The sequence below is a fragment of the Dipodomys spectabilis genome, unplaced genomic scaffold (assembly GCF_019054845.1).
Source record: "Dipodomys spectabilis isolate Male_0828 unplaced genomic scaffold, ASM1905484v1 ptg000017l, whole genome shotgun sequence".
Lineage (NCBI taxonomy): Eukaryota > Metazoa > Chordata > Mammalia > Rodentia > Heteromyidae > Dipodomys > Dipodomys spectabilis.
Genome location: NW_024870694.1, coordinates 20,340,001 through 20,367,228, shown reverse-complemented (window position 1 = coordinate 20,367,228; position 27,228 = coordinate 20,340,001). Strand labels below are relative to the sequence as shown.

Here is a 27,228-nt window from a genome sequence, read left to right as displayed (position 1 = left end):
TGTGACAGTACTGAGCTAGGTAGTCACGCCTTACACCCATGGATACCCCATCTAAATGCACATTACAAATGGCTTTGTCTTTCCCTTAACTTCAGGAACTTGTGGCTCTGAAGCCCTGTAAGGCTGCAGATTTGGTTGCGACCCACTTTTCTGCACAGATTGAAACCGTCATTCAAAAACTTCAGGTACATATTGTTGTCATATATTGGGGGAGAAAAATATCCAGTGGAAAAACAATCACTGAATCTCAACTAAGAACTTTTTATAGTAGTAATTTATTAAGTTGATAGTAGCTACTTAATAGTAATGTCTATATTACATACAAGCATGTGTGTGTGTGTGTGTGTGTGTGTGTGTGTGTGTATATTATTTAGGAATAGTATTGTTAAGAGCTCTGAGTCTTAAAATGAGGGAGTTCATCTTTGATATAACAAATATTAATATCAAACAAACACCTCCAAAGCTATAACCTGTGTTTATTCTAGGACTCATAATTCACACATGATCTTCTTTTCCCTCTATATGCCACAGAACCCACAGCTGGATTTTCTTGGCACTCATCATGTTCCTATGTTGCTTACTTAGAACTTTGTTATCTTCATGCTGACTTTATATGTATGTGTGCATGCATGTGCGTGTGTGTATATGTGTGTATATAAAATCTTACCTAGAATATAGTTACATATTGAATATTGAGAAGCTCGGGAGAAGTATCTCTAATAGGTCTAATATTTTTCTTATCATTTTGTCAGTTGCTATGGCATTGGAACCAAAAATGGTCACAAGATAGACGTGGGGAATAAGACAATGATGGGGACACAAGACACAAACAACCCAGTGTCTTGAAATAGCAAAAATAGTATAAAACATGGAAAACAGAATAGTGAGTTGGAAGGTGTGAAAGACAAAGATAGAGAATTAATTCATTTAAGTACTCATTGTAACACTCCTTTGTACTATAGTGTACTAGATCCTGAAAACACAGATGAGAATATGAGCTGAGCACAGTGCCATATTACTGTAATCCTAGCTATGCAAAAAAGTAGAGATGAAAGGATCATGTTCATGGACAGCCCAGGCAAAAAAGTTAACAAGACTCTCATTTCCAAAAACAAAATGGATGTGGTGGTTCACACTCCTGCAATCTCAGCTACACAAGAGAAGGCAGAAGGAAGATCATGGTTGAAGGGCAGCCCTGAGTAATAGGGAGACACTATCTGAAAAGTAGCTGAAGCAACAATAGCCAGTTAGTAAGTGCTTTCTTAGCTGGTGTAAGGGCCCTGAATTCAAACTCTGTATGTGTGATTAAGTAAACAACAAATAAATAACAGAAATATTAACTTTTCCATTATTTTTTTCTATGGAACAGAGGAGCATTTATATAACTATTGTACGATGTTTTAAGAGACACCCTATAGAGGAAAAGTACTCTAGGAACAAGAAAGGAATGATAGACTGAGAAAGTCTGACAAGTGTTCTTAAAGCTGCCTGAACTGAATCTTGGAATGATTGATTCCTTTTTCCAAATGGAATTGGAAAAGGCTTTTTAGATAACAGACATTGGCTATGTAAAGACATAAAAGGCAGGAAATAACGCCTATATTCACATTCTCTGATTCAAGTCAAGTGTTTGAAACAAGATGTATTAAGGACAGGGGTGGAAGTAGAGTTAGAGTGAGCTAAAAGAGGTGTTTTGAGAGGGATGGGCTTTTTAAAAACATAGCCTGGACCCTAATATTATAAGTAGTACTAAGACATTTATACTTCTCTGTTATACTTACTCAAGTCTTGACATTTGACCCACCTTATAGAAAATTAACTTTGGATAGCAAAATGGACAGTAGACAGGCAAGAAATGCAACTGGAGCACAGAGATAACTTACAGGCAAAATATCTAGGCAAAAGATGTAAGTGGCAGAAGTAGGGATAATTCCTGATATATTTGTATAGAATCAGAAATTAGTTGAATATGCTGGAAAAGTTGTAAAAATGACTCCCAGGTACTAGGCTTGGCCAGCAATTGGTCTGCTAACTCAAGTAAAAAGACTCACCCATTAATTCAGTAAATATGCTGTGGTACCCAAGGATAACACTGTGGTGCCAAGGTTAACACTGGAAAACATAAATGAAGCCGGGCGCCGGTGGCTCACGCCTATATATAATCCTAGCTACTCAGGAGACTGAGATCTGAGGATCATGGTTCAAAGCCAGCCCTGGCAGGAAAATCCTTGAGACTCTTAATCTCCAATAAACCACTTAAAACCAGAAGTGGTACTGTGGCTTCAAGTGGTAGAGTGCTAACTTTGAGCTGAAGAGCTGAGGGACAGCGTTCAAGCCCAGAGTTCAAGCCCCACAACAGACAAAAGAAAAAGAAAAAAAAGAAAACATAAATGAAAATCTCTGCACTGAAGGAGGGAAACAGGACCCAAAAAGAGGTACAGAATAGTTTGACTGGCATGATGTCAGCTCTGCCCAGAATATAGAGGAAATGTGTAGAAGGACTTCAGATCTAGGCTGGTGAGAGGCAACAGGATGCTCCTGTTCATGCCAGTTCCAACACTGGAGCTTCTGTTCCCTTTAAATGTCAGCATTTCTGGTAATATCACTGTTGTGGTACTTCTGGTGTTATTGTTCTTTAAAATGTTAAATTAATAATTACAGAACTTTTTCTCCTATAGATAGAAGAATGCTAAAAGAGTGGTCCAGTATCCGTTAGGCCGGCGTAATGATTGACTGTCTTGCATTTACACAGTCTCCTAATGGCCAGGGAAAGCCACAAGACAGTCTTTCAAGGGAAATAACAAGCTCAGCTGTGTGTTTTAGAATGCATCTGAGTAAAGACTAGAACCAGCAACATGGTATTTATTTAGTATAACCGGATAAACCAGGGAGAGACGTTCCCTGCTGCGCAAGTGGAAGGTGGGAGTGGCCTTCCAGGGTACTCTGTGTATCCCACACATGGTTACTAACCAAAGTCCCTGTGTGCTACAGCAACAGATCTCTTCCACTTTCATTCCTCCTCAGAGAAGTTTTGTATCTTTTAACCAACTCCTCCTCAGCAAATCCCCAACCTCCATCTTCAGGGTCCTTCTGCTTCTCTGGGTTTAACTGTTTTAGACTTCCACACAGAGGAGAGATCATGTGGTATTAGTTTGTCTATACCTGGCTCATTTCACTAACCATAATGTTCTCCAAGTTCATCCACGTGGATGAAACAGACTTTTTTTTTCCTTTGTTAACTCTGAGTTTAATTCCTTAATAAAGGTATTTTTAAATGGCCAAAAAAAAAAGAGTGGTCCAGTAAATGAATACATCATTCATCTATCAGACAAATCAATAAATATTAAAGTGTAGTAGAAAAGAAAAGAATGACTACTTATGGTCTGTTTCATCTTAGTTCTGTAGTACTAGGATTTGAACTGTCTTCATACTTGTTTACACAAGTGTTCTGTCACTTGGGCCACAGCACCACTTCTGGAATTTTGGTGGTTAAATGAAGATAAGAGTCTCAAGGACTTTTCTGCCTGGGCTGGCTTTGAATTGCAATCCTCAGATCTGAGCTCCTAAGTAGCTAGAACAAGGCCATGAGACACCAGTGTTTCTCTAGACAGCCCTTCTTTACCACTGAGCTATTTATACCTCCAGCCCTGATTTTTGCTCAGTGTTTCTTGAGATAGCGTCTCCTTTCCGGAACAGGCATGTGCCTAGGCACAGACCACTATGTTAGGCTTCCTTGGAGCTAGGATAACAGGCACACACCATTGCATCCAGATCTTGGTTAAGAAGGGTTACAGGCTGGCTTGTAACATAATCCAAACGATCTCAGTCTTCCAAGTAGTTAGTATTACAGGCATGAGCGATCAATTCCTTAACATTTTAAATAATATTTTACTGCAGTTTGTTGATTGTATGAGATTCCCATACAGATCTTATAAAGTCCTTTAACATTTTATGGCAAGCAAAGTGCCTGTGAATAAAAGTTTTGAGTGTGAGTGTGTGTGTGTGTGTGTGCGCGCGCGCATGCTAATCCTGGAGCTTGACTCAGGGTCTGGGAGCTGTCCCTGATCTGCTTTTTCTCAAGGCTAGCACTCTACCAGTTGAGACACAGCTCTGCTTCCAGCTATTTTAGGGGCAGTTTAGTAGAGATAAAAGTCTCACAGACTTTCCTGCCCCAGCTGGCTTCAAACCCATATCCTCAGCTGTCAGCCTTCTGAGTAGCTAGGATTACAGGCATGAGCCACTGGTGCTCAGTGAAATTCTTGAAACAAAAATTAGCCAGAATGTTAAGTTTAATCAGGATTGGAAAGTCAGGTAAAGTTAAACAGAGTGACAAGGAAAAGATAGGAAATTAAAGATGGATTTGAGAGTGCTAAAGACTAATGAATGTGTCAGACTTTTCAAAGACTAATATTTATCATATATCTATATATTACAATAATGATTTTATAACACTAAAATGAGTGTGAACGCACATACACACACATTTTTATGGCCTGAGGGATTGAACCCAGGACCTTGTGCATGTTAGGCAAGAGTACTATCACTGAGTTACATCTCCAGTCTTAAATATATATTAAAAAAAATCATAATCTAAATGAATATCATTAAGTGGTATTAACCATTTTTAAACTTTGAAAGTCCTACACTCTTTACAGATGAAATGTAAATGTACCAAAAATAAAGAAGAAAAACTAAGCTAATTATTTTTGCTTGGGTTTCTCAAAACCTTAGAAACAGGAGAGGTTGTTTGTTGTTTTTTTTTAATTTAATCTTCACTTCTACCCTATGCTGAAAGCAAGAAGATACAAATCTTTCCCCCTGACATAAAGAGACTAAATACTGAGGTTAGCTCATGAATGTGTAACACAGAACCTAGATTCTCTGTTATGTACTGACTGCTGACACATTTCAGTGTGATTGCCATTTCTTCTGCAGTTGACTGTGTTGCAGAGTTACTGAGCTTGCTCTGGTGATGGTTTTCCATTTGGGCCTGAAACCCCCCACCCCACCTGATTAACTGTCTCACAATGTAGGCCCTTGTCACCAGGAGGGGGACGGGACAGTTTGAAACCCATCAGTGCCGCCAGAACTCGCTGTCATCAGAGCAGTTTGAAGCACCTGTCTCTCAGGTCCTCGCTCTGTCTCCTTCAGGGCCTTTTTTGAGATAACAAGGTGTGTTCCTCTGCACTTACAAGCAAATAAGACAGTGATTAGGACTATTGAGAGGGCATAAAGGATGCCAGGTGCTTCTTCAGCACTCCCTAGAATGCTAAACTTCCTCATGGAAACAGATATACTGGTGCTTTTTAAAGGGACTGTCTAGAGTAGTTCTTTACTGTGGCCTAACTTGTTTCAAAATTTAATTGTATTTTTTATTGTTTTCCTGTTTAGAACCAAGTTTTACTTTTCAAATTTTTGAGGAGTCTTCTTGATCCAAGGTATGTTAATAAATTATATTTTTTTCTAATAGGTAAGAAGTGAGAAGAACTAAGTTAAGGTCAAGATACTGGTCAAGATATTATTAATTTTTAATAGTAAGGGGAATAATTATTGCATAGATAAAACTATTCATGATCTGAAAATAGGTATCCTTAGGTAACTCATTTTTCCATTCGAATAAGAGCAGATTCAATGTTTGCTCATCATGTAAGTGAAATAATGAAGTCATGTCATAAGGATGAGTTTCAAGAAGGATTTGATGACAATGTAGCTTTCCCTTTTATGCTAGCTTCATGCCTTCTTATACCTAATTCCATGTATAAGTGGAAAATTATACCTTTTTACTTTTTTTTTTATTGATGGTATTGGTACTGTGGCTTGAACACAAGGTCTTGTATTCTTTCTCAGCTTGCTTGCTCATGACTAGTACTCTACCACTTGAGCCATACCTCCAGTTTAGCATTTTGCTGATTTATTAAAGATAGAATCTTAGAGATTTTTCTGCCCAGGAAAGCCTGTGACCTTGAACTAGAATCCTCTGATCTTAGCCTCCTGAGAAACTAGAGTTACAGGCAAAAGCCACTGGCATCAACTTAGCTCTACTTTTACATAGTTATCGGCCAACCTCTTAACTGACTACTTAAAAAAACCCTCACTAGCACATTTAATTTTGACTAAATTGTTAGTGGCATGAGAAGGAAAAATTAAATATGAGTTTTGCAAGTGCTGCTGTAAAGCTTATTTAAAAAAAAAACAGGAGTTGATAAAATTTGTAATGATTGTATAGGCAAAGCAGCTTTGCATATGAGATCTTTGTTTTACTATGGCTAAGAGGAGTGTATTGGAGATTGAGGATAATGACATAAACACCCTCTAAGTTTGTAATCTTGACGAGAAGTATGCATGAATATCACCAAGGATGCTTTTAAAAATACAGATACCTGAGCCCAATTCCACAGAATAATTGGAGTGGGTAGAATTTAATGAATACCTAGAGTAGAGCACGAACATATTTTACCTGAAGCTCAATATTTCTGGGTTGGATATGTTTTCATATCAGACATTCTAGCCTTAAGTTGTAATATTCAATTTAATATTAAAATGGTTATTTCCCTGCTTTAGCAATTCCAGTATCAATTTTATTTATTTAGTTGTTCTGTTCTACTTTATTTATTTATTTATTATTGATTCATTTATTTTTGTCGGTCATGGGCCTGAACTCTGGGCCTAGGTGCTGTCCCTCAGCTCTTCAGCTCAAGGTTAGTACTCTACCACTTGAGCCACAGTACTTCTGGCTTTTTTGCTTATGTGGTGCTAAGGTATCAAACCCAGGGCCTCATGTATGCAAGGCAAGCACTCTTCCACTGAGCCACCTTCCCAGCCCCTCTATTCTACTTTTAAATATCAAAATACCAGTGATTCTGCTGATATAGTAATTTTTGAAGCTCAATAGTTTATATCTTGAACCATTCTTTTCTCAAGGATAATTTATTTTAACCAAGTTCTTTTCCCCAACCATCCTGTCGAGAGATTCAAGCTAGAAGGTCAGAGGAGCTCATCTTTGAACTTAGTACATTCTCAAGTAAAGAAGTGTTAACAGTGATGGTGACTAAACATTATTCCCTCTATCTAGTATGAGGGATTGAATGAACCCAGGGCCTCAGGTTTGCTAGGCAAGTGCTCTACACTTGAGCCAAGTTCCAGCCCTGTTGTTTTTAAAACGGTTTTTAAGATAAGGTCTCAAACTTACACAGAGCTTGCCTCAAATTCTGTTGTCCTCCTTCTGCCTCACAAGTGACTAGAATTATCGGCATATACCATGCCAGCTCATATATTACCGGTTTCCTTTCTTCCATTTCATTTCAACTCACTACTGTTACTAGGGCTTGCACCCAGTCTGGTCACTGCCCCTTAGCATTCTTAGTCAAGGCTAGCCTTCTACCACTTCTACTTCCCACTGGTTGGTGGTTAATTGGAGATAGCAGTTTTATGGACTTTCCTGCCTGGGGTGGCTTTGAACTGTAATCCTCAGATCACAGGTGCCTAATTAGCTAGGATTATAGGCATGAGCCACTAGTACCCAGCTATATTTTCATTGTTTAATGGTAAAAAAGACACATCTTGCCAGGTGCCGGAGGCTCATGCCTGTAATCCTAGCTACTCAGGAGGCTGAGATCTGAGGATCACATTAACCACCAAAAAACCAGAAGTGGCGCTGTAGCTTAAAGTGGTAGAGAACTAACATTGACCTGAAGAGCTCAGGGACAGCACCCAAGCCCAGAGTTCAAGCCCCACAACCAACAACAACAAAAAAGACACATAATTTCTCTCATATGTGGAAGTTAGGTCTAATATACAAATATTTTTGTAAACATATACTTGGTCCTATGCATATATATGCAAATATATCAACTAAAGTATAGTATATGCAAGGGAGTATTCCAATGATTTAACTCCTTTGAACAACTAACTTATCATAAAAGAAAATGAATACCAGAAAACTGGATGAGGTAGTAGGGGGTAGGAGGGAGTCAAAGAGAGGAGGTAGATTAATGAAGAGAAAAGGATGGGAAATGCAGTTACAATATTCATTGTATATATGTGACAATGGAAACAGGTAACTTGAGAGGATGAGTGTGGTTGGGAGAGATGGGAGAAAATGATGAAAGGCTGTATTACAAACTGACACGTTGAATTGAAACCCCTTTGTACAGCTATTTAAAGATTAAAAATAATAATAAGCAGCAAAAAAGACCATACTAGGTAATGTTAGTATCAGTATAGTCGTTAGCTATGGTATCACAATCACTATTTAAGCTTCATACTAATAAAAATGGCAAATCACAGGAGAATGGAGTATTAGAAAGGCTTGCTCAGTTATTACCTATTCCTAGATTTGCCAGATGCTAGTAACTAAGCTCTTTTAAAAGTACAGTGACAGCTGTGGATGTAGCTCAGTAGTGCTTTTCTATCACACTCCTTAACAGTGGGGGCAGGAGAGGGAAGGAGGGGAGAAGAATACAATGAAAGCTGTTTTGTTTGCTAGTAAACCACAAATCATTTTACCTTTACTTGAGAAACAGGCATGTTTTATATCCCCAAACTGATCCTAGCCCAGGTTAATTTCTAACTTGGAACATCTGTTCCTTTCCTGCAATGTCAGTTCACCCACAAGGACCTGTTTGACCTACCACAGAGAGAAGCAGTGCACCTTCCCCACCGAAAGCCCCTGCTTCCCTCCTACCAAAAGCAGCATGACCTGGATGACCTTGCTATGTCAGCAGCCAAATCTCTGGTTTTACTTTTGCCTAGCAGAAACTAAAGCCTTGAATTAACTGGATGGATGCTTTAGCTCCACCTTTAAAGCAACATGCTTTTATGTTGGCCCATTCACCTCCACATTTTCAAGGACCTAGTTTATGCTCTACTTTGAGAGTCTCAATTCTCAAATGCATCATATTTCATCCTCTTACTTTATGTCCTATAGAGGAGTCGAGCACAATTTAGATTAGACTTTAAGTTTATTTTTGAGTTTAGTGTTTGGCATTTCAGTCACTTTTATAGGAAGAGTATTTTTATTTATTTTATTACTATTGGCATTTCAATCGTTTTTATAGGAAGAGTACTTTGATTTATTTTATTATTATTGAGTAGTTGTAAAAAGGGGTTACAATTCCATAAATCAAATTATGAGTACAATGCTTCTTGATTAATGTCACTCCTTCCTTTGTTCAATGTACATTGAATGTACATTCAATGTACATTGAATACAATAACTAGATAAAGAGTATTTTTTAATGATAGTATCTTCTTAGCCCAACTTGCAAAAGCCTTTTAAATCCGTAATGGAAATATGTAATGCTAGTAATATATTGAATTCTGGATTAAGAGGAGAAATGATGTTAAGAACCTGAGGGCAGAGGGAATTTCAGCGCTTTCTTTTTTTTGTTGTTTGGTTTTTGTTTTTGTTTTTGTTTTTTTGGGTCCGGTCGTGGGGCCTGAACTCTGGGCCTGGGTGCTGTCCCTCAGCTCTTCAGCTCAAGGCTGGCGCTCTACCACTTGAGCCACAGCGCCACTTCCGGCTCTTTTTTCCTGCTTATATGGTGCTGAGGAATCGAACCCAGGGCCTCATGCATGCAAGGCAAGTGCTCTACCACTGAGCCACCTTCCCAGCCCTTCAGCACTTTCTTTTAAGATAAAGTTTTTCCCCTTATTTTTAGGGGTACAGCTTCTTTTTAGGGGTACATACTTCTTCAAGCTCTCCATTACTAAGCACACGCAGATATATAGTGTTTTTCTCAGTTTTTCTGTTACACATTTCTCTCTCTTCTCTTTCTCTGACTTCTCTCTCCTCTCTCCTCTCTCTTTCCTCTTCCATCTCTCTCTCTGTTCTCTCTCCTTTCTCTTCTCTGTATCTCTCTCCTCTGTCTCTCCTCTCTTGTCCGGGGGTTTGAACTCAAGGTCCCATGCTTGCTACTCATACTGCATGTATAGTTGATTAAACACTTACATTAAGTTGTTTTTAGGAAGGGAGTTTTTAATTTTGTTAGTGGAGTTTTAAAAAGGAATAAATCATCTACTTAAATTCTTAGGTATATTTCTCTCTTGCTCAGTTTAAGTTAATTTTGTTATATAATAATTTCACCAGTAGATTTAATTGACCTACAAAGGTATTGGTGGCATCTGTACATGGAAAGATTAGATAGGTTTGGGGGGAGATGGAGTTAATCCTCCAGAAACAAATTACTTGCCTGAATTGAGGCCAAGAGCTTGGGAAAGAAAGGATTTGCATCTCTTGGTGTTTCTCCTTTAAGAAGCTGCTACACAGAGCTCCCCTACCCCGTTTTCTACCCCTGTCCTCCTCCCCTCCCTCCCTGTGTGCTTCTACTGGCCACCAGTTTTCACAGGGGTTCTGATGAATTCACATCCAGATGCAGGCCCTTTGTGTACCGTGCATGTTGAAGGACAATACAAAAGGACAATGATGAGTTTTGTGAGGCCATGAGCTACAAGGGGGGAAAATGTGCAAGTGTGTTTATGTTAAAAATATTTTCCTTAGTTTCATTTTCCTAGTCCTGTGGATTTGGTCTTTGTTAACAATGTCCTGGAGACCTCTGAAATATATGACTTTCCTTGTAAGAAAATAACACAGAAAATTGAACACTGCTAAGAAAATGAATAACTTTGCCAAGAAGCAAAATATAGATTATGGAAATGGTTCCACATGGGGCTGTAGTTGAATCTGTCAGTATTTCTATGGGTATTTTCAAAGGGATATTTTAAGATATTGATACTCAGTGTTGAAATAGCACATTTCCAAATTAGAAAATTAGGACATAATAAATATTCATGAACTTTAACATATAAAAATACATTCCTCTATGGTAAGTACAGTTAGTGGCCAAGGTGGTTTTGGCATGGTAAGGTTTGCTTCTCAATAGCACCTCTTTAGTTAGTATCTTGCTGGCAGCCCAGATTCATTTCATCCTTTTAAATTTTAACATCATCTCCTAGTCTGTTGTCTGTCTGTGCATACATATGCATCTCCTGCATGTATTCAATTCTTTATCCCTTTATTCAATAATTATTTATAGTGAAATTGCTATATATGCTGTTTCCTGCCAAGATATGTTCCTTCTTTATTTTCTCTCTTACAAAATGGCTCTGTCGACATTTCTTTCCCTTTCTTTTACCCTATGTCTTTCATTTAGCAATTTCTGAGTAGCTACAAACTACTAAGCCTGGTGACTGGCAAGGGAGAGAACCAGGTAAGTTAGATAGGTCCTTGCCTTCTAGAACTTGGTAGAACTTATATTCTACTGGGGGAAACACACTGGTAAGCAGGCTGTTTAGGCATAAATGTCCCAAATTAAATCCAGAGAGTGATATTAGGCTTTTACTTTCTGTACTCACAGCCACTCTACTTTCTCAGCCATGGTACACAGAACCAGGCAGTCAACATCTTACATAGCCAGGGGAGTCATATACATAGTCCCAGCCACTGGAGAGGTTGAGGCAGAACTACTTGAACTTGAAAATTCAAGACTAGCCTTGACAACCTAGTGAGATTCCATCTGAAAACAAACAAGTCTACAATGTTGATGTCTTCATCTTTCTTATCTCTTCAGTATGCAAGCCTATATCCAGACCTTCACTATACTGGTTCAGACATTTAGCATCTCCCTTCTGTTGTTTTTTTTTTTAAACCTAGTTTCCCAACCAGTCTTGCTAATGTCTAATTAGCTAATTCTCAACAAACAAATAATGATAATGTTTGCCTCCTCATACTCAAAAGTTCTTTCAAGCTGGGCACCCGGTGGCTCACACTTGTAATCCTAGCTACTCAGGAGGCTGAGATCTGAGGATCACAGTTCAAAGCCAGCCCAGGCAGGAATGTCTATGAGACTCTTATCTCCAATAAACCACCAGAAAACCAGAAGTGGTGCTGTAGCTCAAGTGGTAGAGCGCTCGCCTTGAGCTGAAGAGCTGAGGGACAGCGCCCAGGCCCAGAGTTCAAGCCCCACAACCAACAAAAAAAAATAGAAATAAAAAATAAAAAAAATAATTCTTTCAGTTTCCATTAATGAAAATGAAGTCCACACTTGTCTTAATCTGATCCAGGCCTGCCTGGCTACTTCCCTGTCTTTCCTCCTCCTATTTATCTTTTCAGAACCATTTGCTCGAAGGAACTACCACCTGTTATATTCCCCCCTTTGTGAACCTGTGCCTCCTCTTCAGCCCCATTATTTTCTTGAGTACAACTTTTATTATATGTAATTAAAAGCTATCAAGGAGTATGTGTGCTTTGATTTAGTGATTCTGTTTTGGAAAATACATTTTAAGGAAATACTTTGAAATTAAAAATTCGTTAATAAATATCCTTATTAGCTTTCATAATAGAAAAAAAGCTATTTTCAAAAGAAGACAGGAGTCTTCCACTGTTGGCTCATGCCTATAATCCTAACTAACTACTCAGGAGGCTGAGTTCTCAAGAGCCCTCTTGAAAGCCAACCCAGGAAGGAAAGTCCTTGAGACTTTTACCTCTAGTTAACCATCAGAGAGCTACAAGGAGAGTTGTGGTTCAAGTGGTAGAGTACTAGCCTGGAGCAAAAAAGATCAGGGACAGTGCCCAGGCTCTGAGTTCAAGACCTAGGACTGGCACCAAAGGAAGAAAAAAAAGGAAACAGGGAAGATGGCCAATAGCCAAACTTTATGTAAAGTATGTAAGCCTAATTTAGTACCAAATTGGCAAACTGGCAAAAATAATGTAAAAATACTACTAACTGGCCAGCTGTTGGTGGCTCACATCTATAATACTAAGGAGACTAAGATCTAAGGAACATAGTTTGAAGCTAGCCCAGGTAAGGAAAGTCCTAAAATTGTTATTTCCAGTTAGCCACCAAAAAGCAAAAGTAGCTCTATGAATCAAATGGTAGAGCACCAGCCTTGAACAAAAAAGCTCAGGGACAGCATCCAGGTTCTAGGTTCAAGCCCCAGGACCAGCGTGCTCCAAAAAAACCCACAGCTTTGAATAGTTTAATGTTCACTATGTTCTTTGAAAAAGTTTCTATTCTGCTTTTCACATTTCTTATACAATGAATACTAGCATATGAGTGCTACAAATTTCAGAAACTTTGCTTTATTTTGATTTAAAGAATTAGTTTATCCAAATACTTACATGTCTATTGCAGTGAAATGGACACATTTTCAGGTACTTTGTGGCATTTACAATTCTTTCTTCTCTTATAGATAGATAGATAGATAGATAGATAGATAGATAGATAGATAGATAGATAGATAGATAGATAGATAGAGATCTACATAGATATATCCAGATAGAGCTATATATATATCTCCTATATAGGTGTATATATAAGATATGTACATGTTTCTGTTTTCTGTTGTTTACCCTTTTCATTGTTTCTTTTTGTTTTGTGTTTTTTTTATCTTTAACTCATTTTCTGCCTTGTGGTTTTAATTGAGCATTTTATATAAATCAAGTCTTTTTTACACTTCATATCAATTATACATTTTTCTTGTCAGTTGTGGGGCTTGAACTCAGGGCCTGAGCTCTTTTGCTCAAGGCTAACACTCTGCCACTTTGAGCCACAGCACCACTTAGGTTTTCTGGTAGTTAATTGGAGATAAGAGTCTAACAGCCTTTCCTACCTGGGGTGGCTTTGAACCTTGATCCTCAGACCTTAGCCTTCTGAGTAGCTAGTATTACAGGCATGAGCCATCAGTGCCCAGCTTTCAATAATACTTTTTTTAAGTGGGTTGCTATTTAGTTAGCCATATACATTTGCAACTAATGCAAGCCCACTTACAAATTGCATGTAGCACTTTGTGGTAGTCTAAGTGCCTTCCTATAACATTTCCAATGCTTTATTACTGTCATTCATTTTACTTATCCATAAACTGTAATTTTTACTGCTTTATTTTACTTATAAAGAGAGGATTTCATTGCATAAGCTGTAATTATTGAGTACATTATTGCTATAACTTTTGAATGTACAACGTTTTGATAGGCCAATTAAGAGTCATAAGATTTTATTTTATTCCTTCTCCAGTGTTCTTTCCTTTGTTCTGTCAGTTAAAGTTTCTGACATAAATCACTTTCCTTTTTCCTGAAGAACTGCTTTCAACAGTTCTAGGTGAGTGTGCCAGCAGTACATTCCAACTTTCCTTTGCCTAAGAAAGAATTCTCCTTTAACTTTTGAGAAATAATTTTCCTAGATACAGGTATCTTAGTTGGTAGTTTTTCCTTTCAGTGTTTTAAGTATTTGACTTCAGTCTTCTCTTTCGTGTGTGTGTGTGTGTGTGTGTGTGTGTGTGTGTGTGTGTGTGTGTGTGTGTGTGTGTGTGTGTGTGTGTGTGTGTGTTGCCTTTGTACTAATCCCTGAGCTTCTTTTGCTCAGGGCTAGCAGTCTACCACTTCAGCCACAGCGCCGCTTCTGGCTTTTTTCTGTTTATGTGGTACTGAGGAATTGAACCCAGGGTTTCATGCATGCAGTGCAAACACTCTACCACTAAGCCACATTCCCAGCCCCTCTGGTGTTTTTTTTTTTTTTGAAGAAAGGTCTGGTGTAATTCTTACTCTTGCTTTTCTATAGATAAAATGTCTCCACCATACCACCATTTTCTTTTTTGGGGGAGTGGGGAGGGGGGGTCCAGTCGTGAGACCTGAACTCTGGGCCTGGGCGCTGTCCCTCAGCTCTTCAGCTCAAGGCTAGCGCTCTACCACTTGAGCCACAGCACCACTTCTGGCTTTTTTTTCTTTTTGCTTATGTGGTGCTGAGGAATCAAACCCAGGGCCTCATGCATGCAAGGCAAGCACTCTACCACTGAGCTACCTTCCCAGCCCCCATACCACCATTTTCTACAAGATTTTCTACTTGTTCTTCTGAAGTTTTAATATTTTATGTGTAGGTTTATTCTTTTTATTAATTATTCTTATTGGTATTCTATGAACTTCTTGTTTGTGTACTTTGTTGTCTATCATTAATATTGGATTCAAAGCCATTATAGAGGCAGGAAAGCCTGTGAGACTTCATCCAGTTAATTAGCAATAACCAAGACCCCAAAGGTTCTTGTTTTTGTTCTTGTTTTTGTTTTTTTGGGTCCGGTCGTGGGGCCTGAACTCTGGGCCTGGGTGCTGTCCCTCAGCTCTTCAGCTCAAGGCGAGCGCTCTACCACTTGAGCCACAGCGCCACTTCCGGCTTTTTTCTTTTTGCTTATGTGGTGTTGAGGAGTCGAACCCAGGGCCTCAGGCATGCAAGGCAAGCGTTCTACCACTGAGCCACCTTCCCAGCCCCCCAAAGGTTCTTATATGAATTATAGGTATTAAATATGCCACTGGATTCCTTTTTGCCAGAGAACAGGTTTACCTCTAAGCCAGTTGCTTGTCAAATGATAGACATTATTGTGTTTATTGTATTACAGATTCATTGGGATTGATTTGGTTATTTTATATTCATAAATTTGGTATTGGAATTTGGTATTGGATCAATACCTAAGTTTTTTATAGCTATTGTCTTTGCTACCAATGACAATCTCATTTAAAGTCTTTTTCAGGCAGGTTGGCCCACTCACACATTTTTTGTTTAGTTGGCTCAGGATTACAGTGTGGTATTTCCAACATGGAATGCGTATGGGAAGCTGAAATTTTAACCTAAAGGCTTGTGAAACAACTTGGTTTGAATGAAAGCTGCAGAAAAAAAAAAAAAAAGGTTTTCTTTACTCATGTGTTTCAAGTGATACAGTTGAGTCCTCAGCCTGAAATGTACTGAGTAGTCATCAGTGGGCCTCCTCCTTCCCAAGACTGATAGACGAGACTGAACAGAGAAGCAAGGTGTGCAGGACTTAGTAAACTGATACAGTCCTAAGTTTTCATAATGAAAGATTATGAAGTCTTCTTCCTTAGAGAGGAAGAAAAGTCAAAGCTGGAAGAGGATGTATACCAGGCTCTTTACTCTAGCACAACACTTGTTTTCTTTATCAAATACTAGGAAGTCAGAACTTGAATTTTAGAAATGTTTTAGTGTAGTTTTTAAAGCTTTTATCCTTCCCTAGAAATGACCAATGTGCAAGTTATAATTTATGGCAGTTTCACAAACTGAGGAATGGTGAATGTAGTCTCAGCCTGAGTCTTGGGGTTTGTGAAGTTTTTGTTGTATACATGAATTCTGTTACAAATGACAAAGCATGTATATGCCTTGTGAAATTTTCCCTTCTACATAGTTAAATCTTTATATCCTTATAGCCAATACTGGCATTAAAATAGAGATTCTCAGAAAAGTGGATACAGTTGAGGTTTAGAAGACATAATTCTGACAGCCATTAATGTTAGCATTGGTTATAGAGTACAGCAGTTAGCTAACAGAAGACTAACAGATGGATGTAACAAATTGTGTTTATGTTCAGGACTGATAAGCAACAGCCAGAAATGGATACAAATTCATTAATATCTCAGCCTATTCATTAAAATTTAGATTATGTTGATGTTCCCTGATCATTCCTTATCAGACACATTGTTTTCCTAATAAACCAGGGCATCAAAAGCTCTTCATTTGGGTGATTTGCTAGGTTTGATACATACTCACATCCTCAGTTCTTGTAAACAGTTTTGTCAATAAATGTTCTGGGAGGAATTAAGTACTGTGATTCATTGGGAGATACATCAGATCTTAATTTGCTCCATAGTCTTGCATTTATAAGACATATTCACAGAAGTCTTATGTACATAGAATACTAAAAACACCTACAGTTTGGCATAAACATCTTGACAGTACACTGGCTCACCTGAGTGAGTCTGTTGGTTAACATTCCCATTTTTGTTTGTGTGTGGTGTAGTTGGGGTGTGTGTGTGTGTGTATGTGTATGTGTGTGTACGTACTGATCTTGGAGATTGAACTCAGAGCCTGGGTACTGTTCATGAGCTTTTGTGCTCAGGGCTAGTGCTCTACCACTTTGAGCCACAGTCCCATTTCTGGCTTTTTGGTAGTTAATTGGAGATAAGAGTCTCACAGAGTTTCCTGCCCGAGGTTGGCTTTGAACCACAGTCCTCAGATCTCAGCCTCCTGAGTAGCTAGGATTGTAACCATTAGCCACGAAAGCCAGGCTCTCATTATCTTTTATATGATAAGTCTTGTAAGAGACAACCTATCTCTTGAAGAGATAGGAAAAACTAATCATCAAAATATGCCCACACATCAATAAAGTAGTTCTCCAGTAGACTTGACTTGGTGGCCCACAATTTAACTCAGCTTTGACACTGTATACTTGTCCTTGGTGTGAGCTCTCACAAGTTCAAGGCTCACAGATCTCAGGACACCTTATGTAGGTATTTTGTTTATTATGAAGGTTATTTCAAAGGTTGCACAAAAGCAACCAAGAAGAAGAGATGCACATGGCAAGAAATGTAGGAAGGGGTGAGGAGCTTCCACTATCCTCCAAGTACTTTCATGTGTCTAGGAATCTGAAACCTCTCCAAACCTTTTCTTATGGATTTTTATGGAGGCTTTATTATGTATCCATGACAATATATAGGCATCATTGATCAACTCTACTTTCTACCCCTTTCCTCTCCAGAGAGAGAGAAGGGATGTTGTACTGAAAATTCTAACCATGCAGTTGATTACATAGCTCATCTCCCCTGGAACAAGATCTACCTCCATCCAGAGTCTGTCTGGAGCCCCAACCTACCAATCATCTCATTAGCATATAAAAAGATACTTAGACCTTTAGAGATCTATGTGCCAGGAACTTAGGGTAGTATTTCTTTTGTGTGTGTATGTGAGTGTGTGTGGTTGGTCAGTTGTGGAGCTTGAACTCGGCCTGGGCTCTGTCCCTTAGCTCTTCAGCTCAAGGCTAGCGCTCTACCACTTGAGCCACAGCACCAATTCCTGTTTTACTGGTGATTTATTGGAGATAAGAGTCTTACAGACTTCATGCCTGGGCTGGCTTTGAACTTCGATCCCCAGATCTCAGCCTCCTGAGTAGCTAGGATTATAGGCGTGAGCCACCAGCGCCCAGCAAAATATGTATTTCTTATATCACAAAATCACAGTTCTACATAGAGAACTACTTCACATAGTATGGATTTACCAGGAATATCTTCTAATTTCTCCACCCAGAACTTTCTAACAGGATATAGTCCAAGCCTCAGTACCCTATAGTCTGTTTCCTCTGTTTGAAGGCAGGCCATGAACTATTTATAGTTTGTTCTATTCCATTCATTGTTCTTTTGCTGGCTTTTATTCATCGTGGGCCAGGACCATGCCAATGCTGGGAACACTGTGAGGACTGCAACCTGCTCATTTCTCTAGTGGGATTAATAAGTGTAATGAGGACACAAGCACTTAAACAGTGTTTTAGTGACATGGTAAGAGCTAAGACGGTGATATACATGGAGATTAGCCAGTTACTTAACAAAACTTAGTGTTTGAATTTTGCAAGACAGTTATAAGATACCGAATAAAATTTAAAATTTGCTCTTTGGATTTTGCAACCAGTCTGAGGAGAACTTGGATTAGCCCACCAGCAAGTATTGAAAGCCTCAAATAGCACAGCACTGAGACTCTGGTCTAGCTGAGTATCACAGAGCTCTTTCTTAGGAACGATCTCCTGTGTCTAAATATAATCTTTTGCTGTAGCTCAAGTCCCTTACTAGTTAAAAAAAAGAAAAAGAAAAAAAGGAGTACTTCTAACTGTCATTTACAGAATAAGGACCAAATCCACATCATTCCCTTGGGAATCCAGATGGCCATCATGTGACTATCTGTACTGCCCAAGATTATAGGTGTGTTTAGACACTGATCCCTTCAGTACTCCAGATAGCCAGAGTGCCCTGTGAGTAATCTTACTTTGTTTTCTAGTTTTCACTATTAAGAGAAAGGCTTGGAAATACTGCTTTAGAAAGTCTGCCTTTTTTTTAGAAGGCTAGTTTTCCCAAACCACCCCTTTTGTGTTTCATTAACCTTCTTCCAATTCTCCTCATTTTTTACCTTAGTTTAGTAATTCATTTTTTTTAAATTTTAAGTGAGTTACAGTTACATAAATCAAGTAAAGAGTACATTTCTTTTTGGACACTGTCACCCCTTTCCTCACTCTCTACCAGTTTTTCTCTCCCATCCCCACCCACAGTTCATTTTCAATATAGTGTCTAGTGAACACCACTGTTGCATTTGTTCACCCTCTGTCCCTGCATTTCTGTACAGTAACTTTAATTTTTTATTACCTTTAAGTAGTTATACAAAGGGGTTTCAATTTAATGTGTCACTTTATGAGCATAATACATCTTGATCAGTGTTACCCCCTTTTACTGTTCACCCCTATCTTTTCCAACCCCAGTATACCTGATTCCATTTTCATAGAGGCACATTGAATATTATGATTATATTTGCCTATCCTTCCTGTATCCATTGGCCTCACCCTCCCACAGACAACGCATATTCCAGCTTCCTGGTATTCATTTTGTTAAAGGGTAAGTTAGTTGTTGAAAGGAGTTACATCATTGGAATCCTCCCCTGTATATACCATACTTTGGTTCATATTTTTGTGAGATATGTACAAAACTAACCAAAACTGGAGGAGAGGTGGGAATGACAGGATGTATTTATTTCCAACACCTAATACTAATAGACACAATTCTCCAGTCAAAGGATGTAGAATGACAAGCTAAGTTTAGTAATTCTGAAGGGAAGAAAGGACTCTTCAAAGGAACTGACTCCTTTTAAAACTGTAATGGGGGGGCTGGGAAGGTGGCTCAGTGGTAGAGCGTTTGCCTTGCATGCATGAGGCCCTGGGTTCGATTCCTCAGCACCACATAAGCAGGAAAAAAAAAAGCCGGAAGTGGCGCTGTGGTTCAAGTGATAGAGTGCTAGCCTTGAGCTTTAAGAGCTGAGGAACAGCGCCCAGGCCCAGAGTTCAGGCCCCACGATCGGACCCCCCCAAAATTAAAAAAAAAAAAAAACTGTAACGGAAAAGATTCTTAGATCTTCATGAGTATCAGTTGATTTCCTTAATAGTTCCTTTGGGCCACAGTATTTTCCACCATGAGGAAACCAACATTCCTTCTAAAGCTTCTGTGTAGGTATCATGGATATAGGGTTTTGTCGCTGCATACAAAGCAAATAACAAATAAATATTATTGATTTTATTGTTCAACACTTTTGTTTTAACAGAACCAAAAAAAATAGCTCTTTCTACATGTAAGATATTATTTGGCTTTAAAGATTTATTAGTGAGAAGCTAGCTATTATGTCTGCCATCACAGAGTTAGTAGTTTTTTACAACAGACAAATAAGTTATTACAGCATGATATGATTGGTGCTTTTAGAAAGTGTTTGGAGTGAATTGAGTCTTGTTTCTTTCACAGCAAAGTATTATTTTGGATATATTATTTTGGATATTTTGCATATAACTTAGAAGAGACTCATCTGAATATCATTTCTTTGATTCTTCAATATAAAAAGTAACGTATTTTTAGTTAAAATGTTCCTGATGTTATATGATGGACTTGAATATGCCATTTTGAATGTATATTTTATCTGACCAGAAGCTGATCTGGGTTTTCATATATATATATATATATATATATATATATATATATATATCACCTGCTGCCTTCAATTAGAGATGTGCTGAAGTAGTGCCATTGTTTGTTTGCAGGGAAGGTATTCATGCAAATCAAGAGTCACTACAAATATCTCCCAGTGTTACAGAGCAGTTCATTGAACTATTGTGTCAGTTTAAGCCACACCAAGTTATAGAGACACTTCAAGTCCTTGAGTGCTACCGGCTGGAAGAAACTATTCAGGTAAGGCCAACAATGTACAAAAGAAAAGAAGAAACTTGGGGCTGGGAAGGTGGCTCAGTGGTAGAGCGCTTGCCTTGCATGAATGAGGCCCTGGGTTCGATTCCTCAGCACCACATAAGAAAAAAGCCGGAAGTGGCACTGTGGCTCAAGTGGTAGAGCACTAGCCTTGAGCTGAAGAGCTGAGCGACAGCGCCCAGGCCCAGAATTCAGGCCCCACAACCGGACAAAAAAAAAGAAAAGAAAAGAATAAACTTGTCCTAAAAATTGCCCCTTTTGCCAGATAAGCACAAGGTAGTCACAGATATTAATAGCTAGTAAGTGGCTTCATCAGATATTAAATCAAGTAGTTTGATTCCATAGTGCAGACCATAATTGTTGTGACAGTCTATTAAGGTCAGAAACAACACATGTCTAACCTCTTATGAGTCAACCTCTAGCCAACTCAATGAGGCCTAGAAAAAAGGAACTCAGAAAAAACATTTGAAGGAGAAAAGTAAACTCTTATATACAGATACGAATGATTAAATAGTCCTATGGTGCCATAACCTATAATAGGCTAAATAGTAATCTGATTGTTTTAGCACAATTCATTGCCTTGATCTGCTTCCTTTTTCCAAATGAAGTGAATGTGTGTGTGTATGTGTGTGTGTAGGGGGGGGGTGATGTGTGATGTGTGATATGTGTTTATTATATATACCAACCAGTATCAAGCCTAGTATGTTCTCCTTTAAATTTCATTTTAAATATATCATTATTTCTTTTCTTTTACTATCAACAAACTGATAAATACCCTGTATTTTCTTTATTGAGCTCCTGAACTGCCCACCTACTTTAAAAATTGTTTACAAAATATTTCAAACATTTAGAAGTGTGCAAAGTATCAAATACATGTGTACTCACTAAATCAATTTTAATAGTAATCATATTGTCAGCTGATTTCAAACTGGAGTTTTGTTGGGGTTTTTTTGTTTGTTTTCTGTGTTTTGTTTTTGGTTATTTTTGTGCCTGGGGCTTTAACTGAATGCTGAGCCTGAGCTTTTTTTGCTCAAGGCTAGTGCTCTACCACTTGCCACATCTCCAGTTCTGGATTTTTTTTTTGATAGTTTAGCAGAGAAAAGAGTTACAACCTTTCTTGCCCTACTAGCCTCAAACCCACCATCCTCAGATCTGAACCTCCTGAGTAGTTAGGATTATAGGCGTGAACCACTGGTGCCCAGTCCTTATTTTTTTATTAGAATATATTAATTGTACAAAGAGGTTTCATTGTGGCATATTTATATATTCATATTGTTCAAACTCATCTCCTTTCTTATGCTTTCTTATACTCTCCTCTTTTTTAAATTCTTAATGGACTTCCTTATTCTGTTTTCACACATGCATATAAAATACTTTGGTCATGCATTTCCCCATGCTTCCATTTCCCCCTCTCCTCCCTCCTCACTCTCACTGGTTTCCCTCCACCAGACCAACCTTCTTCATCTTACTGGACATAGAATAGTCTGATTTTCCAGTCTATTTACATCTCTTTTGATAAATATTTAAATGGTTTCAGCCTTTTACTGTTAAAAACAGTGCTCTTATACATGTTCTTCTACATACATTCTTGCACCCATATAAGATTTTCTGGCAATGCAGTTATTTAGATAATATATATAGCTGGTCACCAGTGGCTCATACCTGTATCATGGTTCAAGACCAGCCCGAATAGGAGAGTCCATGAGATTCTTATCTTCAGTTGACTACCAAAAATCCAGAAGTGGAGCTGTGGCTTGAACACAAAAGCTCAGGGATAATAGTACCCAGGCTCTGAATTCAAGCCCCAGGAGCAGCACACACACAAAAAATTTATATATACATATATATATATATATATACACAAACTATATATAATATATATGCACATATATGTGTTAATATACAGTAGCTTAATTCAATTGACACTGCCTACTTGAATCCTTGTTTCTGTTATGAGCAATAGTTAATATTTGCTATTTCCCACATCCGTTATGATTCCTAATATTTTAGGACTCATTGATTACTAATAAGTAATCATTGAATATTCATGACATTGCTTAAGGATTCCGAATAACTTGTTTGAGGTTTTTCATTCTTTTATTGTGTTCTAGAACTTCTTCCTAATTTCTGATTCTATTACTTTGCTATTTTATGTGGTAGAGATGTCACCTTCTAATCTAGTACGGCATTTCTTTTAACTTGGCTTTCAGTGTTCTGTTTTATTATCTTTCCCATTAAAATTTAAGCTTATATGCGTGTCTGTTTCTATTTCTGTTTTGATGGCACAAAGTATATCTTAAGTTTTACATTTTATTTCTTACATCTTAGGCTTTTAATCCATCTGGAATTTATTTTACTCGGTTTATCAAGGAGAGGTTTCTATCTTTTTTCCCCTCACATGGTGGTCAGTGGTTCATGTATCATTTTATGATTATTTCCTCACTGATTCTTTGCACCATACTACTTTATGTCAAACTCTCAAATATGCATGGTCTATTGTGGCTTCACTTCTTTTCCTTTGTTTCTTTGTCAGTTTCAATACCCATCCCACATATTTTAGATACAGTTTTAGAGTAAAATTTATTGTTTTGGAGAATGTGTCCTGCATCTTCGTTGTTTTTGTTTAAAATACTTTGGTTACTTTTGACCTCTTACTGTTCCACATCAGTATCCGGATCACATCAAATTACTTAAAAAAAATATCCTTCTGAGCCTGGCACCAGTGGCTCATGCCTTTAATCCTAGCTAATCAGGAAGCTGAGATCTGAGGGTCACAGTTCAAAAGGCAGCCTGAGCAGGCAAGTTAGTGAGACTTGTGTCTCCAATAAACTGCTCAGAAAAAGCTGGAAATGGCGCTGTGGCTCAAGTGGTAGAGCACTAGCATTGAGTATAGAGAGGCTCAGGGACAAAGCCCCCGTCCTGAGTTCAAGCCCCAAGACCAGCCAAAAAAATCCTTCTGAAGCTTTGATTTTAAAAAATAAAGTGTATTTGTAGATTAATTCAGATAGAGATGACATTAGTATATTGTCCACATTTAGAAATATTTGCATTTTTTAAAATGTCTCATCCCTTCTATAGGTTTTTATAATTTTTACATAAGATTCTTACACAAATTTTCTTAAATTGGTTCCTAGATACTTTATAGCTTTTTCTATTATTGTGCAAGGAACTTTCTTAAATGACTTTTTTTTTTAATTATTTACTACTGTGGCATTTGAATGTGATTAATGTTTGTGTGTTTTGCATTTATCAATAAGCCTATTTTTTGCAGTTCAAACAGTTTTTTTTGATAGTTTATGGAAATATTTCCAAGAATAGTGGCAGATTTTTTTTTCACTTTATAAAAATTTTCATTCCAATCTTTCTCACCCAGTATGTAGGGTTCTCAGTTATTGAATAAAAACAGTGATACCTTCTAGCCTTGGTCCTGGTTTTACAGGAATATGCCAGATACTTTCCATTGAATGAAATACGGTATTTCTTGTAGGATGTTGAAAGATAACTTTTATTAAGTTAAAAATTTTATTTCTAGCTTTGGTAAGTATTTTGTGTTTGTTTTTGTCATGAACAGGTGCTGCATTTTAACAAATGATTTTCTATATTTTTTGAGATACTCATATTTTTCTCCTTTGATCTTCTAAACCCGTTAATGTGTTATTATTTATTTGCTGTCATTTTCTGTACTTATTTGATCTTTTTAGTCGATTAGATATTCTTAGTTCATTAACTTTTATAAGACTTCCTAAGTGTATTTTCATCATTTTGTTCTAAATATTTTATGTGCAATTACATTTGATTAATTTCTAGTTTATATTTTATTGCTTATGTGTATATGTTAGCTTCTCTTTAGTTGATATACATCATTCAGATGCAAAACATTCTTTAAAAATTGCAATTTAAAAATGAATTTTGTCCAATTAGAACTGCCAAATGGGCCACTATAAAACTAGAAAGTCAAGTATTTATATATTATACTTTAAAACAACATACTACAATGGAATGATTTGTTTACTGTCTTGGGAGGTTTTATTGTCAAGGTGATATACAGAGGGGTAGAAGTTATATAAGGTAGTATTTACATTTCTTGTCTAATTTGTTACCCCACCCTCATTTTTTCCCTCTTTCCCTCCCTCTCCCTGGACCCCCCTCCCAGGTTGTACAGATCATTTCCAGGATCTCCTCTCTCCAAAACTGGATTGTAAATGAGAATATTTACCTTTTTTATCCCCCTAGATTACTCAGAAGTATCAGCTCCATGAAGTCACTGCTTATCTATTGGAAAAGAAAGGAGATATTCATGGTGCTTTCTTGATAATGCTAGAGGTAACATTTGACTGTGTCTTTCTTGTCATATTTGTATCGATTCATAAGTCCATTTTAACTTCTTATATTTCATGATGTTTTAGACAAAGTACTTTTTATTTATTAATATTTTTATAATGTGAATTATTGATTACAGTTGAATTGGTGTGAGTGTGTGTGTGTATGTGTTGGTGCTATGGTTTACTTCAGGGCCTTGTACTCTTGCTATATTCTACCATACCTCTATCACAGCATTTTGTTGACTAATTGAAAATGGACTCACACAGTCTTTTCTGCCTGTATTGACATTGAACCACCATTCTCCATGCCTCACAGTCTTGAATAGTTAGACTACAGATGTTAGCCACTGACATCCAACTCTAGAATTTGGTATGTCTTGGTGGCATTTTTTTAGACAAAATTTGTATACACCAAAAAATAAATAAAACCTACCAATTTGATGAGCTTTTTGACAAATGCACCTATTTTTGTAAGCTAAGTCCCTCAGAACATAAGAATCCTTGCCTTTACTCCAGAAAGTCCCTTCATACTCCCAGAAAAAATCACTTATGATTGTTTTCAATATCTGGTAAGTTGTTGTATATAAGTATTTCTTCCCAGCATAATGTTTCTTTTTTTTGGGGGGGGGGTCTAGTCGTGGGGCCTGAATTCTGGGCCTGGGCGCTGTCCCTCAGCTCTTCAGCTCAAGGCTAGTGCTTTACCACTTGAGCCACAGCACCACTTCTGGCTTTTTTCTTTTTGCTTATGTGGTGCTGAGGAATCAAACCCAGGGCCTCAGGCATGCAAGGCAAGCACTCTACCACTAAGCCAACTTCCCAGCCCATCAGCATAATGTTTCTGAAACTTACCTCTTTCTATTTTATCAGTAATTTGATGCTGTGTGATTGTGTGATTATGCTATTCTGTTAAGTGATATCTGGGCTATTTCTAGATTTTTTGGCTGTTATAAAATCTGCTATATTCTTATGCAAGTGTTTTCTGTACTAAAAGGTTCTGCCATTTTAGACTCCCACTGATAATGTATTAAAAGTTTTGATTGTCTTGTATTCTCACCAGTATTTGGTGCTTTATCAATAAAATAATTTTCCATTAAAATTATTTTTAGATCCAGGTGCTAGTGGCTGATGCCAGTAATCCTAGCTACTCAGGAGGCTGAGAACTGAGGATTTCAGTTCAAAGCTAACTCTGAGCGGGAAAGTTCATGAGACTCTTCTCCAGTTAGCCACCAAAAAGCGTTTGGAGCTGTGTCTTAAGTGGTTGAGCTCCCACCTTGAGCAAAAAAAGCACAAGGATAGCACCCTGAGTTCAAGCCTCTGGAATGGCATAAAAATATAAAATACTATTTATAGAACACATATGGTATAAAATTTACCATCTTAGTCATTTTAAATGTGCTAGTCTCATAGATCAAAGTGTAGACAAATTATTATATAACCACCACCACTACTGCTATTTATCTCCAGAAAGTTTTAATCCCAGTTAAAAACTTGATACTCAGCCGGGCGCTAGTGGCTCACGCCTGTAATCCTAGCTACTCAGGAGGCTGAGATCTGAGGATCGTGGTTCAAAGACAGCCCGGGCAGGAAAGACCGTGAGACTCCTATCTCCAATAAACCACCAGAAAACCGGAAGTGGCACTGTAGCTCAAGTGGTAGAGCGCTCGCCTTGAGCTGAAGAGCTAAGGGACAGTGCCCAGGCCCAGAGTTCAAGCCCCACGACTGACAAAAAAAAAAAAAAACAACTTGATACTCATTAAACATTACTTCCCATTCCCTGCCCACATCAACCCTTGGTAGCCACCATTCTCCTATCTATCTATCTATCTATCTATCTATCTATCTATCTATCTATCTACCTACCTACCTACCTATCTACCTATCTTTCTATCTTTCTAGCTATCTCATACAAGTGGAATCATTAAATAGTTAACCTTTTCTTTCTAGCTTATTTCACTTGGCATAATATCTTTAAGGTTCTTCCAAGCTGTAATACATATTTGAATTTTTTCCCTTTTTTTTAAAGGTGGAATGACATTTCATTCCATGTATGTACCATGTTTTGTTCATTCAAACAACATTGGGTCGCTTCCACCATAGGGCTATTGTGAATGACATCACCAGGGATGCACAAGG

At 37.9% G+C, this 27,228-nt stretch overlaps 1 protein-coding gene across 3 annotated transcripts in view; it reads left to right on the top strand.

Annotated features, from left to right (window-relative positions):
* Window positions 1–27,228, top strand: part of Vps8 (VPS8 subunit of CORVET complex) — a 229,142-nt gene that overhangs the window by 129,042 nt on the left and 72,872 nt on the right. For all 3 annotated transcript variants that reach the window (XM_042668229.1, XM_042668220.1, XM_042668236.1), the window contains 4 exons: window positions 96–185; window positions 5,392–5,438; window positions 20,611–20,758; window positions 25,007–25,096. In XM_042668229.1, the coding sequence (XP_042524163.1) occupies window positions 96–185; window positions 5,392–5,438; window positions 20,611–20,758; window positions 25,007–25,096 (375 nt within the window). The remainder of the gene's footprint in view (window positions 1–95; window positions 186–5,391; window positions 5,439–20,610; window positions 20,759–25,006; window positions 25,097–27,228) is intronic.